Here is a 14,043-nt window from a genome sequence, read left to right as displayed (position 1 = left end):
CATGAGTCATGGAGTCAGACATGACTGAAACTTCTGAACAACATCAACAACAAGCTGTATAATTCTGGTCGCTACTTTGTTTCCTTTTCTGTAAAACTAGGAGGTATTGGACTAGGTCCCTTTCAGTTCTAGATCTGTGATCCTATAATCCCTAGAGGATTGATTTTTTTTTTCTGAGAAGTATTTGTGTGTCAAAAGGAAGTAATTTCTAGCCCTTACTGAAGTCATCTAACTATCAATGTAGCATTAAAAGGGGTCATAGAAGCCACTCAGCATAGTCTTTCTTAACTTGGGGGTCTGTGACTTGTTTGAAAAAATATTTTGATATCTATCTTTCGATAATTGGTTTCTTATGTAATCCTGTTTATTTTATTTCATGCATTTGAAAACCTAGTTTTTAGAAGGTCCCTAGACTTCCCCAGACACTGTCCCAGGGGGCCAGGACACACACAGTCATTGAGACCCCCCCCCCAGTCTAGTCCAGCTCAGGTTTTCCTGACTTCACATCCAGTGTGTACACTATCCACTGCATCATTTCTCTGCCTCGTAAAAGATTCAGGGGTAGTGCTTTCAATGGAGAGACTGAATTTAACAAATTTAAGCACCGACTGTGTACAAGGTATTGGGATAAAAAGGCATAAATGAAGATGTCCTTGCTCCCAAGGAGTTGCGTTCTACGTCAGAGTGGAAGAGGGAGCTCCAGATAAAACATGGGCACAAATAAGTAAATCCAAGGTAATTTTAGGAGGAAGGAAGGGAGAGAGAAACAGCCTGGGGTAGTATTTGGCCTGTATGACTGTATGTTGGATTAAGAAGGATCTCCAGAAGCCTCTGTTTTTACAGATGAGGAAACTGAGGCTTGGGAAGATGCAGCGCCTTGCCCAAAGTCACATAGGTAGTAAGCATCAGAGGCAGAATTTGAACTCGGGTCCTCTGACATGAGAGCCAGGTTGGCCATCAGGATTTGGGGATCCAGGACTGGGTAGGTGCTCGTGATTAGGATGGTAAACTTCTTCAAACCTTGCTCCCTTGCTGGGGTGGGGTGGAATTGTCAGAGGGAGAGACCCTGGACCAGGGTCTTCATCTTCCTCATTTTCATGTCCTCTTCTTTGGCTGGGATGGTTGGGTTGATCATCTGTGTCTTAGGAGCCAGTGAATGTTGGATAGGAGACTGAGCTGTAGGTAGAGAGATCCAGGGTTCCAGCAGGCTCATGGGTATTACCCAGAACATTAGGCGTTGTCCTTTCCCAAGCCCTGGGAATGGCCTCTCCCCTCCAAACCAAATGTGGAATTGTGGCTGAAAGGGCCCTTCAGATGGGCCATGGCTATTTATAACCAACCCCAGGGCTGGGCCAAGGGAAAATCCAGTGACAAGGGGGAAGGAGCCAAATCCTGAAGTTCTTAGGAAGCTGAGAGTCAAGTGGGTAAGCAGTGGGTGGGGCTTAGCTGAACTCTGCCAGAGAAGGGCATCTTCCCACCCCACATTGGCTGGTATCACCCTCTGGGGTTTTGGGGAAATCAGAGCTCTTACCCCCAGGCCCAGAGATTCCAATAGACTGGCTCTTGTCTTGTAGCCAAGAGGAGTCAGGCTGTCCTGAAGGGAAGCCCTGTCCACTGCTGGTGTGTATGGCAAGGAGTCCACTTGGCCTTCCGTGCTTCCATCAGACCTGTCTTTTCAGCAGATTATTTTTTTAAGTCCAAAAAATATGGAGCTGATTGTCTTCCTTTCCAGTTGTGAGGAGGGGAGGAGATTCTAACTCTTCTCTTTGTCACTTTCCCACCTATCCCTTCCCAGTACTAGAATGATCCACCCTAGAGTAGAGTTATTCAAGGTCCCTTATAGCTCTAGTTAGACACGGTGGCTTATGTGTGGGAGTGTAGGAAATCTGGGCAATGGGGTGCACGAGGACAAAATGAGGAGCATCCAATGAAAAGGGGTTAGGGAGAGGCAGTGCTTAATATGTGGGGAGGAGTCTAACAGGCTAAAGCCGAGGAAAGGGAAGGCCTGGAGTCAGGAAGAACCAAGTGCAAATCCAGCCTCAGATACTAACTAGCTAGGTGACCCTGGTCAAGTCACCTAACTTCTGTCTGCCTCAGTTACCTCAGCTGTAAAATGGAGATAATAATAATGACCTCCCAGGTGCTATTGTGTAGTAAGGATCAAGCTTATTACTTTCTCCTTCCTAAGTATGGTGGGAGGCCTTTATGTTAGAGATGAAGAAAGAACAGGAACTCTGAGTCAAGTGAGTATGTCCTGCATATGCTGATTTTTGCCTGTGGGCGAGACATTTCACTTATCAGTGACTCAGCACCACTAAGAAGTGTTCAAGCTGCTGAGCAGGTAGTGATTGGCACTAATTAAGGGGGTTTCCTGGCCTCACATTCTCAACAACATTGAAATCTTAGGCTGACTGGAAAAAGGGAAAGTCCTAAACTGAGCTGCCACAGGACCAGTAGCACCATTGAGTGCTGTAGGGGCTACAGTAGAAGCTGAGCAAGGCTCATGGTCCTACAGAATAGAAGACCCTGGGCCACGATTGAAATGATGAGCCTTGTGGTCCTTTCAGGCTTCCTTCACCAGTGTAGATTGAAACCCCTGCTCGTTCGAGGGTCGCTGGGAATCAGCCTGGTGATTGGATGTCTCTGAAATTAGCCAGACATCTCATCTGCCAATGGCTGTGGACCCACAGACTCATAGTCTTAGAGTGCAATGCACCTCAAAGGTCATCTAGTCCCCCCCCCAATTTTACAGATGTGGAAACTGAGGCTGAGTGAGGTGAAGTGACTTGCCCGTTGCTTTATTAAGCCCTTTCCATAGGGAAGCTCCACAGCTCCTAGCTCATGGCTGCAGAGGGGACAGGGGGGTCGCCTGGGAGTTCCTGGAAAACAGCATCACTCTGGATCATCCCTTCTAGAAGCATGGGAAGGGCAAGAAGTGAGATTGGAGGTGAGATTGGAACCCAGGTCCTGTGACTCCAAACACAGCAGCACTCTCCATAGCCAGTACCACACTGCCCAGAACTTTTACTCAAGCACTCTCTCACTCTCTGTCTGTCTCTGTCTTCCCCCCTCTCTTCCTCTCTTCTCTCTCTGTCTTGCTCTTCATTCCTTCATCTCTCTTCTCTCTGTATGTCTTTTTGTCTCTCTTCCTTTTTCTTTCTTTTTGTCTTTCTTCCTCTTCATTCTCTCCTCCCTCTTTCTTGTCATTCTCTCTCTCTTCAGTCTCTCATCTGTCTATCTGTCTGTCTCTCTCTCATTTCAGAGAAGGAAGAAGCCCATGTGGGTTGGGATAGCCAGGAGGACTTGCAGAAAGGGTGGGATGATGTCCATTGCAATGGAGCTCAGGTTGATCGGTGAAGGAAGTCTGGCTGGCAAAAGGCTTTTCTGGATTTAGGAGAGGCTGGCCGCAGCTTGAGTTATGGGTCTTCAGATCCTGGCTCTGCCACTTACTCCCTTTGTGATTTGGACAACACTCTTCACCCCCCTATCCCCGAGCCTCAGTTTCCTCATCTGTAAAATGAGAGGGTTGAATTAGACAACTCCCTAAGGTGAGTTACTGCTCTGAGAGCCCTTCTAACTGTCCATCCGTGATCCAAAGGCCACAGTTTGGACAAGACCTGTTTAGTCATTAAAACGCTGCTTCCATGAGATTTGCAGAAGGTAGCTGACATCAGGAATGAGTGGAAACCAGATGGATTATGACTGAGATTGGGCAGGATTGGAGTGGAGGTGGGAAGTGGAGAAGGGGAAAAAGGAGGGAGAGAGAGAGAGAATTTTTTCCCTCCTTTTTTTCTCTCTGCTTCCTGACCCAACTGACACATCCCACTGATAGTCTTAGTCCTGAGCATCAGTGTTGTGTGGTAGAAATATATGATTCTAGGCGGCTGCCACCAAGCTCATCTCATTTGTCTTCTGAAGTGGATAGGGACAGATCCATGTGAGGCCAGAGCATGGTCTTCTGGACCCTGGGATAGCAGGATGAATTGGGCTTTAAAAACAAACAAACATAAAAACCAAGAAATCCATGAGGAGGTAGCTGGGAGCAGGGTTGCTAAGAAACATATAAATCTGTGCATGTGCCAGAGTCCCTTTCCCTCATAGAGTCTGGTTGAGTAGGTTTGAGCACTGAAGAGGAGAGGACATTGAGCAAAGCCAGAGTGGGGCAGAGGGAGAAGGGGTGCCAGGTCTCTCCTGGCCAGGTGTGAGCAGAATGTGTGGCCTCTGGTGGGAGTCAGCTCAAATTCTGGAGTCAGAGGAGCTGAGTTCAATGCCACTTCTGCCACCTGGTACCTGTATGATCTTGAGCAAATCACTTCGCTTTCCTAAGTCTTGGTTGTCTCGTCTGTACAAGGTCCAATACCAGACCAGATGGCCCCTGTGGTCCCTTCTAATTTGGGAGCTACGATCCTTCAAGCCGCTTCAGATTTCCTTATCTGTAAAATGGGGCTATTGGGCTGGCTGGCCTCCAAGACCCTGTCCAACTCCAGATCTGGGCTTTTGTGCTCCTTTCAGCTCTGACTCAATACTTTTAGAGGCTAGTGTGGTGAGGTCCTACTGCCCCAGAGGGTTAAGTAGCCCTCACTTCTTTCCCTTGATGTGCTTTGGTTCCCCTTTCCCCTTCACTACAGGGTTCGGGGCAAGGGGAGGCAGCATGAAGGCTCAGTCTTGTTCCCAGGAGTTGGACTCACAGGGGGTAAAGCTAGGCTGCCCTGGGGCTAGGTCCACTTCTCTCACTGTGCCCAGGGCTACTGCTCTGATGATAGGGTGTAAATAGGAGAGGTCCTTCCTTGGTCTCTGAGAAACCAGACGCTTCCCCTTCCGTCCCCTCCTAGAGCCATGCATCTGGCTAAACTGCCCTCAGCCAGCCTCCCCCTGTGAGGAGCCCTCTGCCAGTGCGCCCAGTGACCACAGAGAGGGAACAGCTCCATCTCACAAGTCAAGACGTGCATTTCCTGTATATTAATAGCAGGCTCAAACCTCTGAGTCCTGAAAGGGCGGGATTTGTGGGGCTGGGGCTGGCGCCGAGCTCACTGGACGGACTACAGAGGAGGAAGGGACTAGGGACGGGCAGCTGCAAGCAGAGGCTGGGGAGAAGGAGCAGGATCCGGGGGAAGGGCAGCCCCGGGCCAGGCGGGGGCTTCCACAGGGGCTTGCTTTCCCCAGGAGCAGCAGAGACTTTGAGGAAGTCGCAGCAGTCTTGGGTGGTTTCTTTTTCCTCCAAGGGCTGATTGCCCGTTTATCTCTGGTGACAGCCCCCGGAATTTGAGCAGCGCTTGCAAAGGCAGGCTGGAGGCAGCCGGAGCCTGGCAGGGTCTGCCCTGGGAGTGGGGGACAGGGTCCACGGATTCCTCGCTTTCCTGGCTGGGAGGAGACCGGGGTTTGCGAGGGGAAAAGCTGAGAGCAGTCCAGGCAGGAGAGCGGAGAAGGCTCTCATAATGGACTCTTTCATTGGGAGCCTATGGCCAGGTTCCAATATTGACTCTGGGGAGGCCAGCACGCTGGTGTAGGCCTGCTCGACTCCTGCGGCCCCCCTCCTTCCCTCCCTTGCTCTCTCAGCGGCTGCCCCCAGCCCCCTTCAGAGCTGCTGCTGCTGCTGCCGCTGCGTGGGACCCGCCGGCTTCCTGTTTGGCCTCTGCCTGCTGCGGCTCCAGCGGCCATGGAAGAGGAAGAGGAGGCGATAGGTTTTCTCGACAAGGTCCTGGAGGATGAAGATGTGTTTGTCTTGGAAGAGTGCGATTTGGGAACCCCCACCAGCCCGGACTCGGGCTCCCCGTTTCTGGTGGCAGTGAAGGTGGGAGCATGACGCAGACGCAGCCTTAGCGCCTGTCAGGGCAGGGGAGGGTCGGGGGTGGGGTGGGGGAGGCTTCCTGGGGTAGCTGGATACAGATAGATTGTGTACACATTAAGAGAGCATGGGGAGAAATGCCTGCCTTTTGCATCAGCCCCAGGGCTGAACTGCAGTGACCAAGGGCATGGCCAGCTGGCCTGGGAAGGGGGGCAGGAGGCCTGCTGGCTGGGGGGCAGCTGTTCTTGGGGGGGGGTGCTAGAATGGAGTAGAGCTGATGCATACCTCTCCTTGGACCAGCTGTTCTCCCGGGGAGTGGCTGCCCACAGCCCCCAGGCCAGCTGGGCCATTGGGGGCTCCCTTTGGCTCTAACATGATGTGTCCTGTTGCTGTGTGAGGCCTGTAAAAGCCCCTGCCCCAGCAGAGCTGGCTGACATGGGTCTGGGAGAAGATGATTCATTTGCCTCCATGGTAACAGCAGTGCTGTGGCTCTGGGTAGATGTCCAGGATGTGGGGCTGAGAAAATTCTTCAAGCCAGGAGGCTGGGGCATTGAAGGAGGCCACATGCAGTAGGACAGGGTTAGGGGAGTCCGCAAGTCCCAGGTTACTGGAATTGCTGGGAGCAGAATGGGGTCAGGACCCAGGCTGGCAGGAGACTCTTGGACCTGCCTTCTGCCTACTGCTTGGGTGACCTTGGGCTAATCTCAGCCACTTTGGGCCTCAGTCTCATCCTGCTGTAAAATGGGTAGGCAGAGTATCCTAGCGGACAGAGCAGGCCTTGGAGTCAGGAAGACTGTTTGACCCTGGACAAGTCATTGCCCTTTCAAACCTCCACACAGCTGTCTTAAATCTATATGTTGCAGAGCAGGTCAGATCTGCATTGGTGATCAGAGTTTTCTCACTAGAAATGAAAATAAAGATCTACCCCCTGCCCCTACCCCTCACCAAAAAAAAAAAAATTTAGTTGACTTCAAAGCACCTTGGTTCAGTGGAAAGAGGGGTCATTGTCTTTGGGGTCAGAGGACTGACCTGGGTTCAGATTCTGCCTCTGACACTTAATACTTGTGACCACAGACATATCACTGCTCTGAGCCTCGGTTTCCTCATTTGTGAAGTGAAGGGTTGGGTTCAGTCTTCGAAGTCTGGTCTTGCTCCAAGTCTACGGTCTCTTGTATCCGTGGGCCTCAGTTTGCTCACTGGTAAAAGGAAGGATTGGGCTAGCTGGCCTGAGAGGCCCCTTCCCCCATAGATCTAAGATTCTGTGATCCTCGGTGATCTCAAAGGTCCCTCTTGCCGCTTCAGCGTGGAATGAACCTGGGCAGGCCCATCCTGGGGGCACCTGCTCACCACTGGCCTTGCCTATGGCCGATACCTCCTGCGCTGAGTGTCCAGTTGGGGAGGGGAGGACAGAGAGAGGGCTCAGCAGTCCCCTTGACTCACCACCTTGTTCTTCTCTGATTGCATCCGCCATCCTCCCTGTCTCTCCTCCCTAGCCTCCACTAGCCTTGGGCCAGGCAGGGAGGTGCCAGGGCCTCTGGGGGCTCTGGGCAGGGCCTGGGGGAGCAGTGACTGCCCCCTTCTTTCCAGCCTGGGCCCATCTTTAGTGCGTGTCTAACTTTAGTGTTCTTGCTCATTTACTTTCTGTTCTGCGGCCTGTGGGAAGCTGGTGACTCAGTGATGGCCAGGAGCCCACAGACAGAGAAGCCAAGCAGCCCGAGAGAGAATGCCCACGTGTATAGACTTGGGTTCGCCCATGAGGATGTTGACTGCCTTGTCTGTCAGGAGACACGGCTCCTAGTCTCATCTATAATACCCACCGTCAGTACAGTCCAGCCTGGCAGAACTGGGACACAGCCTCTGGGCCTTAGTTTTTCCCTTTGTAAAATGGCTATTTTTGCAATTTGCTTTGAATTGGGAGAGACCTTAGCAGTCATTTAGTCTAAGCCTTTCATTTTACAGATGAGGAATTTGAGGCCGTAGTGGTAGTAAGTTCAGTTAGGTGGAGAAGTAGATAGAGCGCTGGGCTTGAAATCAGGAAGACCTGAGTTCAAATCCAGCTTCAGACCCTGTTGCTTCACTCTGTTTGCCTCAGTTTCTCCATCTGTAAAATGAGCTGGGGAAGAAGATGGTTTGCCATCTTTGATCTCCAGAACTTTGCCAAGAAAACCCCAAATGGCATCATGAAAAGCTGGACACAACTGAAAATAACTTAATGACAAGCAGGCAAAGTAGGAACCCAGATCCACTTCTCTAGCCAGGGAGTCATAGGCTTAGAGGAGTCTGAATTCAGAGCTGGGAAGGACCTCAGAGTCTGTCTAGTTTAACTCTACAGATGAAGAGACTGAGGCCCAGAGAGGTCATGGGGGGGGGCAGTCTCAGAGGTGCCATCTGAAGCTCCCTTCTTCGATTACGGGGCCTGTGTCCAGTCTCCCCCACCCCCACCCCATCCCACATGCCAGAGCCGAGGAGATGAGCGCAGGCCACCATTCCCTCCATTTGCATGGCTACTTACTTCTCTTTTCTCTGAGGGCTTTTATGAGCGCACAAACCTACTTTGCATCTCTGCTGGAGGGGCAGGCGGGCACCTCATGCTTGTGGTGGAACCCTCCACCCTTCACACATGCACAGGCAGTGCCTGTGCCACAAGGGGCCAAGCTGGCATGGGCCACAGCCCTCCACCCAGTGCTTGAGAAGGGGAGAAACTGAGGCTCGGCTCTCGAGAGAGATGTGTGATGCCTAATTCCCTCCATGAGCTAAAGTTTATAGGGTCATGGTTTTGTTGGAAGTAGGGACAGATCTTAGAGGTCATCCAGTGAAGCCCACTCATTAAGGAAATTATTGGGTGCCTTTCCCAGAGCAAGAGGAGTAGTCAGTGGCTGGGGTGCCATCTGCACACTGGGACAGCCCTCCCACACCCTGCATCTCACTGGCTGAGTCCTGGGCGGGGCTGGCCGGCTGTCCTGAGGTGAGGACTTGCCGAGGCGACCTCGACACTTGCACACCCACGACCTGATCTGACGCCATTTAACACATGGGCGTCCTCAGGCTGAAGCAGTGACTCACGGGAATCTCCTGGCCCTTGGCACCCATTCTGTCCCAGACATCCTTGCTGGGGGGCGATTCCCAGTCTTGTAACTGCCTGTGGGCTTTGGAGGGTTTGGGACCTCTTCCGAGTGTCCCTTGTGCTGCAGTGGGGAGTCTTGCTGCTGCTTGGGCAGCCTTGGGCAGTTATTCCATCTCCTGGGCCCTCAGCTTCTTTATCTGTGAAATAAGGGGGCTGGACCCCTAAATCCCTGTTCCCATGAGCCTGTGAATTCACCTCATTTCCTGAGCCTCTGTTTTCTCACTGAGGCGACTGGCCTAGAGGCACCCTGAAGTCCTCATCTCTGTATCTCTGGCTCTGCCATCACCTGGGTGACTTTGGTCTCAGTTTCCTCCTAAATGAAAGGAGGAGGTTGGAGTGGAGGTCCCTTCCAGCTTCTGAGCCATGGCCCCATGAGCAGCTGCCCAGCATTGCCTGGGGTCTGGCCTGGGAGCCTTGCTACCTGCTTATTTCCTATAACAGGTTGTCTCAGGTTTTTGGCAGTGGAAGAGATGGACCAGGTGGGCATATGCTTGTCTAGGGCATTGGAGTCTCTTTTTCTAAGTACGAGGGTTCTTAACCTGTGTCTATAGGTAGATTTCAGGAAAATCTGTGAATTTGGGAGGAACAAAATGACATCTTCATTTTCACTAACTTCTAAATTTGGCATTTCCTTCGATTATTTAAAAACCTTATTGTGAGAAGGGGGCCAGAGTCTTCACCAGATGGCCAGGAGGTTCCAGGACACATACAAAGTGAAGGATTCCTGGGCCACTGAGAGCCTTGAGCCAGTCATCCATAGGCTTTCTTTTCTGTCTCCAGTTGGGGTCCAAAGACACTGTTGTCCCCCTATTCCTATAGTTTTCAAGGGTCCTGGGCTTCATAACTATTAGAAGATTAGGGTTCGGAGCCAGGTCTGGCCTCTGCTGGCTGCAGGACCTTTGGCCAGTTGCTGGACGTCTCTGAGCTCCAGGTGCCCCACTGATTAAGCAGGGACCATAGCCTGCCTCCCAGGGCTGGTGCCAGGGAAATGTTTTGTAAACTGTAGAGCCCTGTGTAGATGGCAAATGAGGGCAAACCTTGTTTTAGAGGTCTTCCTGAGAAGCTTTGTTGAAATGAATTTTTTTTACAGATCAGGCCACTTTCTCCCATCACCTGTGACATGAAGACTATGCCTGTCTGCCTGCCTCTCCCTCCCCCTGCCTCCTTCCTCTTGGTCTGTCTGTCTGTCTCTCTCTCACACACACACACACACACACACACTGTCTCTTTCTCTGTCTCACACACACTGTCTCTGTCTTTGTCACACCCACTCTGTGTCTCTCACACACACACAGTCTCTCTGTCACACACGTACACACACTGTCTCTGTCTCTCTGTCATACACTCTCTTTCTCACACATACAGTCTCTCTCTTTCGGTCGTGCACACATTGTCTCTCTGTCACATTCTCTCTCACCCACACACACATACATAGACTCTCTGTCATACACAGTCTCTCTGTCACAAGCACACACATACACTCTGTCACATTCTCTCTCATGCACACACACACATACATATACTCTCTGTCACACACACACACACGCACTCTTTCTGTCTCTCTTTGTCACATTCTTTCTCACACACTGTCACACTCGCTCTCATGCACACACACATACATATACTCTCTGTCACACACACACACACACTGTCTCTCTCTGTGTCTCTCTCTGATACACAGCTGGCAGGGTTGACTTGTCCCTAGGCCCAGCTCCCTCTGGTTTCCTCCACCATCTCCCACCTCAGACCTTCTTGTCCATCACTTGTGAACTAAAATACCAAGCCCTCCTGTTTGTCTGGGGCCTTACACTTTTCAAAGCAATTGTATTGATATAAAATCACAGATCTAGAGTTTGAAGGAACCTCAAAGGTCATCTAGCCCAACCACCTTATTTTACAGATGAGGAAACTGAGTCTGGGGAAGCCCAGGATCACACAGGTCAGAAGAAACACTTGAATCCAGGCCTTCCTGACTTCAAGGCTACCTTGCTCTCTGCTCTGCCATTCCTCCTTTTACAAATACACACAATCTATAGCAGACAAATAGGATGTAATTTATTTTGACATGGGGGTGGAGTGGGGAGGAGGCTGTAGCAGCTGGGAGGAATGGAGAAGGCCTAATGGAGAAGGTGGCATTTAAGCTGCCTATTTTTTTTTTTTAGGCAATCAAAGTTAAGTGACTTGCTTAGGGACATACAGCGTCTGGATTTGAATTCAGGTCCTCCTGACTCCAGGGCCAGTGCTCTCTCCACTGTGCCACTTTGCTACCCCTTAAGCTGCCTGTTGGAGGATGTCAGGAATTCTGAAAGAGATCTGAGAGATGAAGAAGGAATGCATTCCCGCCGGGGCCCGGAGGGGAAGGGGGGTAGGGGAGCACGGGGGGTATGGCGGAGAGTCCAGGGCAGAGCCATAGTAATGGGAAGGAGAATGTCCTGGCTGTGGAACAGAAGAACTGGGTGGAAAGCCCGTCAGAGGGGAGAGAGGTGAACTGCAGTCCAGCTGGGGAAGGTCTTTAAGGGCCAAGCCATAGGGACCCAGCAGGGCTTCTTGTGAAGGGGAGTGACCTGCTGAGACAGGAGCGTCTTTCATGAGTGTCACTTTGCTGTTGTGGGGGAACAGGTTAGAGAAGGCAGCTAGAGAGCAGGGGACCTCTCCAAGGAACCCATTGACCAGAAAAATTAGTCTGTAAATGCAAATAAAACCCCCTAATTTGTTACTGGCTCTGGGAGAGTTGCCTTCAAACCAGTCTGTGTATATTCTACCTTCACCCTCCCAGTTCAGCGCCCCCTCTCACCCAGAGGAGGGTTATAGGGAGTTGGATGCCACCTGCCGCTGCCTCCTTTCCTTCTTAGAAGAAGGGAGAGGGTCGCATGGGCCGCTTACGGTGTCTCTTTCCTATTTCCTGGATGGGAGGGGTGGCACAGGGTCTGCAAGGCAGCAGGAGGAGGTCTTCAGGGCCGGCTATAGTGGCAGGACTCGGGTGAGCCTCATGCAGATTGCAGGTTGGGTAGAGAGGAGCTGCAAATGCCCCCTTGCAAGGCCACATCTGTTGTTGGCTTTTCTGTCCTTCCAGCCAAGGTATCAGACTCTGAACTGGAGCATAAGGAGGTGGGGTGGGGGAAGGGTTGGGGACACCGCTGTCAGGTTCTTATCATGATGAGATCATCTGTCAGGCCAGACTTTGACTACAGACCTTGCAGCTGTCCCAGCCTATCACTTGGGACTTGTGCCAGAGGAAGTAAGTAGAAGGTGATTAGGGCAGCTGGGGCAGGTGTTCTGGGGGAGGGGGCTGGGGAGCACTGGGTATTGCCTCATCCTCTGCTTGTGGGGCAAGAAGGGTCAGCTGTGCTGGGGTGGGAACCTGACTGTTGGCTGAGCCCCCCAGGATGATGCCAGCCATCTCTGTGTCAGGCTGGAGTGACAGCAGCATCAGGTCTGGGCTGAGGGAGGCGGGGAGGAATGTGGTAGCCAACCAGGTGCCTCCTGAAAAGCCAACTCCTTGAGGGATAGAGAGAGAAAGTGCTGTCTGACCTCCTCCCTTCCTGAAGCTTTCAGCTCAAAAGCAATGTAGAGGAAGAGAGAGTGAGCCAACAGTCCTGGCTGGCTTCTCTCCAGGAGCGACCACCCTGCCTGTTTCTTATTTAGCGTTGTCTTTGAGAAACTTATAGCAGCTTGGGGACATTGTGCCACGTGTTTGACATGGTGCCAAGCCCTCGGTTTAACCTTTAAATTCCATAAAACTTCCAGATTGAGGAAAAGCTATGATTCAGTGGACCTTGGAGTTAAATTTTCATTCCCTTTTCCCCATTCTAAGAGCCTACTACGTGTCAGGCACTGTGATAAATGCTGGGGATACAAAAGAAGGCAAAAACAAATCCCCAAAATCAGCGCCTGAGAGCTCACATTCTGATAGGAGAGATAACATGCAGACAGAGAGAGAGAGAGAGAGAGAGAAAGGGAGAGAGAGAGAGGACCTAGGTTAGGATCCTGTCTCTAATGCTACTTTTGTGACCTTGGAAAGTTTATCTAAACACTTCCAATTTCTTCTCTTTTAAGTAAGGGGTTTAGACAAGATGGCCTCTTAGGTCTCTGATCTTAAGTCACCTTAAGGGTTTCTGGACTTCAGTTTCCTGATCTGTAAAATAAGGAAGCTGACTGGCTTCGATGACCTCAGGAGTCTTGTCCTCTGAATGGGCTTGCTCCAGGGAGTCCCTTGGGAGGTGGAGGGAGCTGTGCCTTTCACTTTGGATAGAACATTAACTGAACCCTGAATATTGAGTGGGCAGAAGTAGCCTCACTAAGTTTGAGAAAATGTTCCTATTTTGAGACTGGGATTGCACAGTCTCTGGCACATAGTAGGTGCTTAGTAAACATGGATGACTGACTGCTTGGGGTAGGGCAGGGAGAGAGGTGGAGGATGGGAGGGGCTCCCTCCTCTGTCATAGCCTGTAGTTTGTGGAGGTCTGGAAGTGAAGCTGTGGCTGCCAGCCCCATCTCGTGTAGACTCTGCCTTCGATGCCTGCCATTATCTTGCTTCCCCAGAACAAGCCTGTCTCCTAGTAAGGCATTGAGTGAAGCATTGAGGCACCTGGGGAGGTACAGGACAAAGAGGCAGGCTTCTTTCCCACCGAGACTCCTCAGGTCTGTGATCTAGCTCCAGGAAAGATCTCAGAGGCCATCTAGCCCAATGCCCTCATATACAGAAGAGGAAACTGAGGCCCAGGGAGACCTCTTCAAGGGTTATATAGCAAATGGCTGAGGCACGATGGGAATGCAGATCTTCCCAGCTCTGTCTGGTGCTCTTTCTATTATAACATGCCTTACAGTCTAGGAAAGGGATATTATGGAGCCAGGACCATCTTCTTCATGAGCTTTGTTTTTTCATGGGGTTACATGATGAGATGGAGGTGGGAGCTCAGAGCGGTGGCCAGTGGCTGCTTCTGTTAATATTCTGCTGCTTATTTCAGATGATTTCCCTACCCTCTCGACCCTCTAGAGTTTAGGGAACCCAGATTGGGAAGCCCATGGTGAAAGAGGCCTGGTGATTTCCTGGGACTTCCCAGCCCTGTGCTAAGCTGCTTTTGTTATTGTTGTTGTTTGGTTGGTTGTCAGCCCTATTGTGCTCTAGGGCAAA

At 51.3% G+C, this 14,043-nt stretch overlaps 1 protein-coding gene across 4 annotated transcripts in view; it reads left to right on the top strand.

The window, feature by feature from the left end:
• ABR (ABR activator of RhoGEF and GTPase) overlaps window positions 1-14,043 on the top strand; it is a 300,539-nt gene that overhangs the window by 142,289 nt on the left and 144,207 nt on the right. The window contains exon 1 of one of the 4 annotated variants that reach the window (XM_069089722.1): window positions 5,008-5,791. The exons of the other annotated variants lie outside the window; for them this stretch is intronic. Within the exon in view, the coding sequence (XP_068945823.1) occupies window positions 5,657-5,791 (135 nt within the window). The 5' untranslated portion in view covers window positions 5,008-5,656. Of the gene's footprint in view, window positions 1-5,007; window positions 5,792-14,043 lie in introns of those variants that run through there. 4 annotated transcript variants of the gene reach the window in all.

Source organism: Petaurus breviceps, unplaced genomic scaffold, assembly GCF_028583685.1.
Source record: "Petaurus breviceps papuanus isolate PSGF00001 unplaced genomic scaffold, PetGlider_PUasm1.0 186, whole genome shotgun sequence".
Lineage (NCBI taxonomy): Eukaryota > Metazoa > Chordata > Mammalia > Diprotodontia > Petauridae > Petaurus > Petaurus breviceps.
The sequence above is the reverse complement of the archived record's forward strand: the minus strand, read 5'-3'. Positions and strand labels throughout refer to the sequence as shown.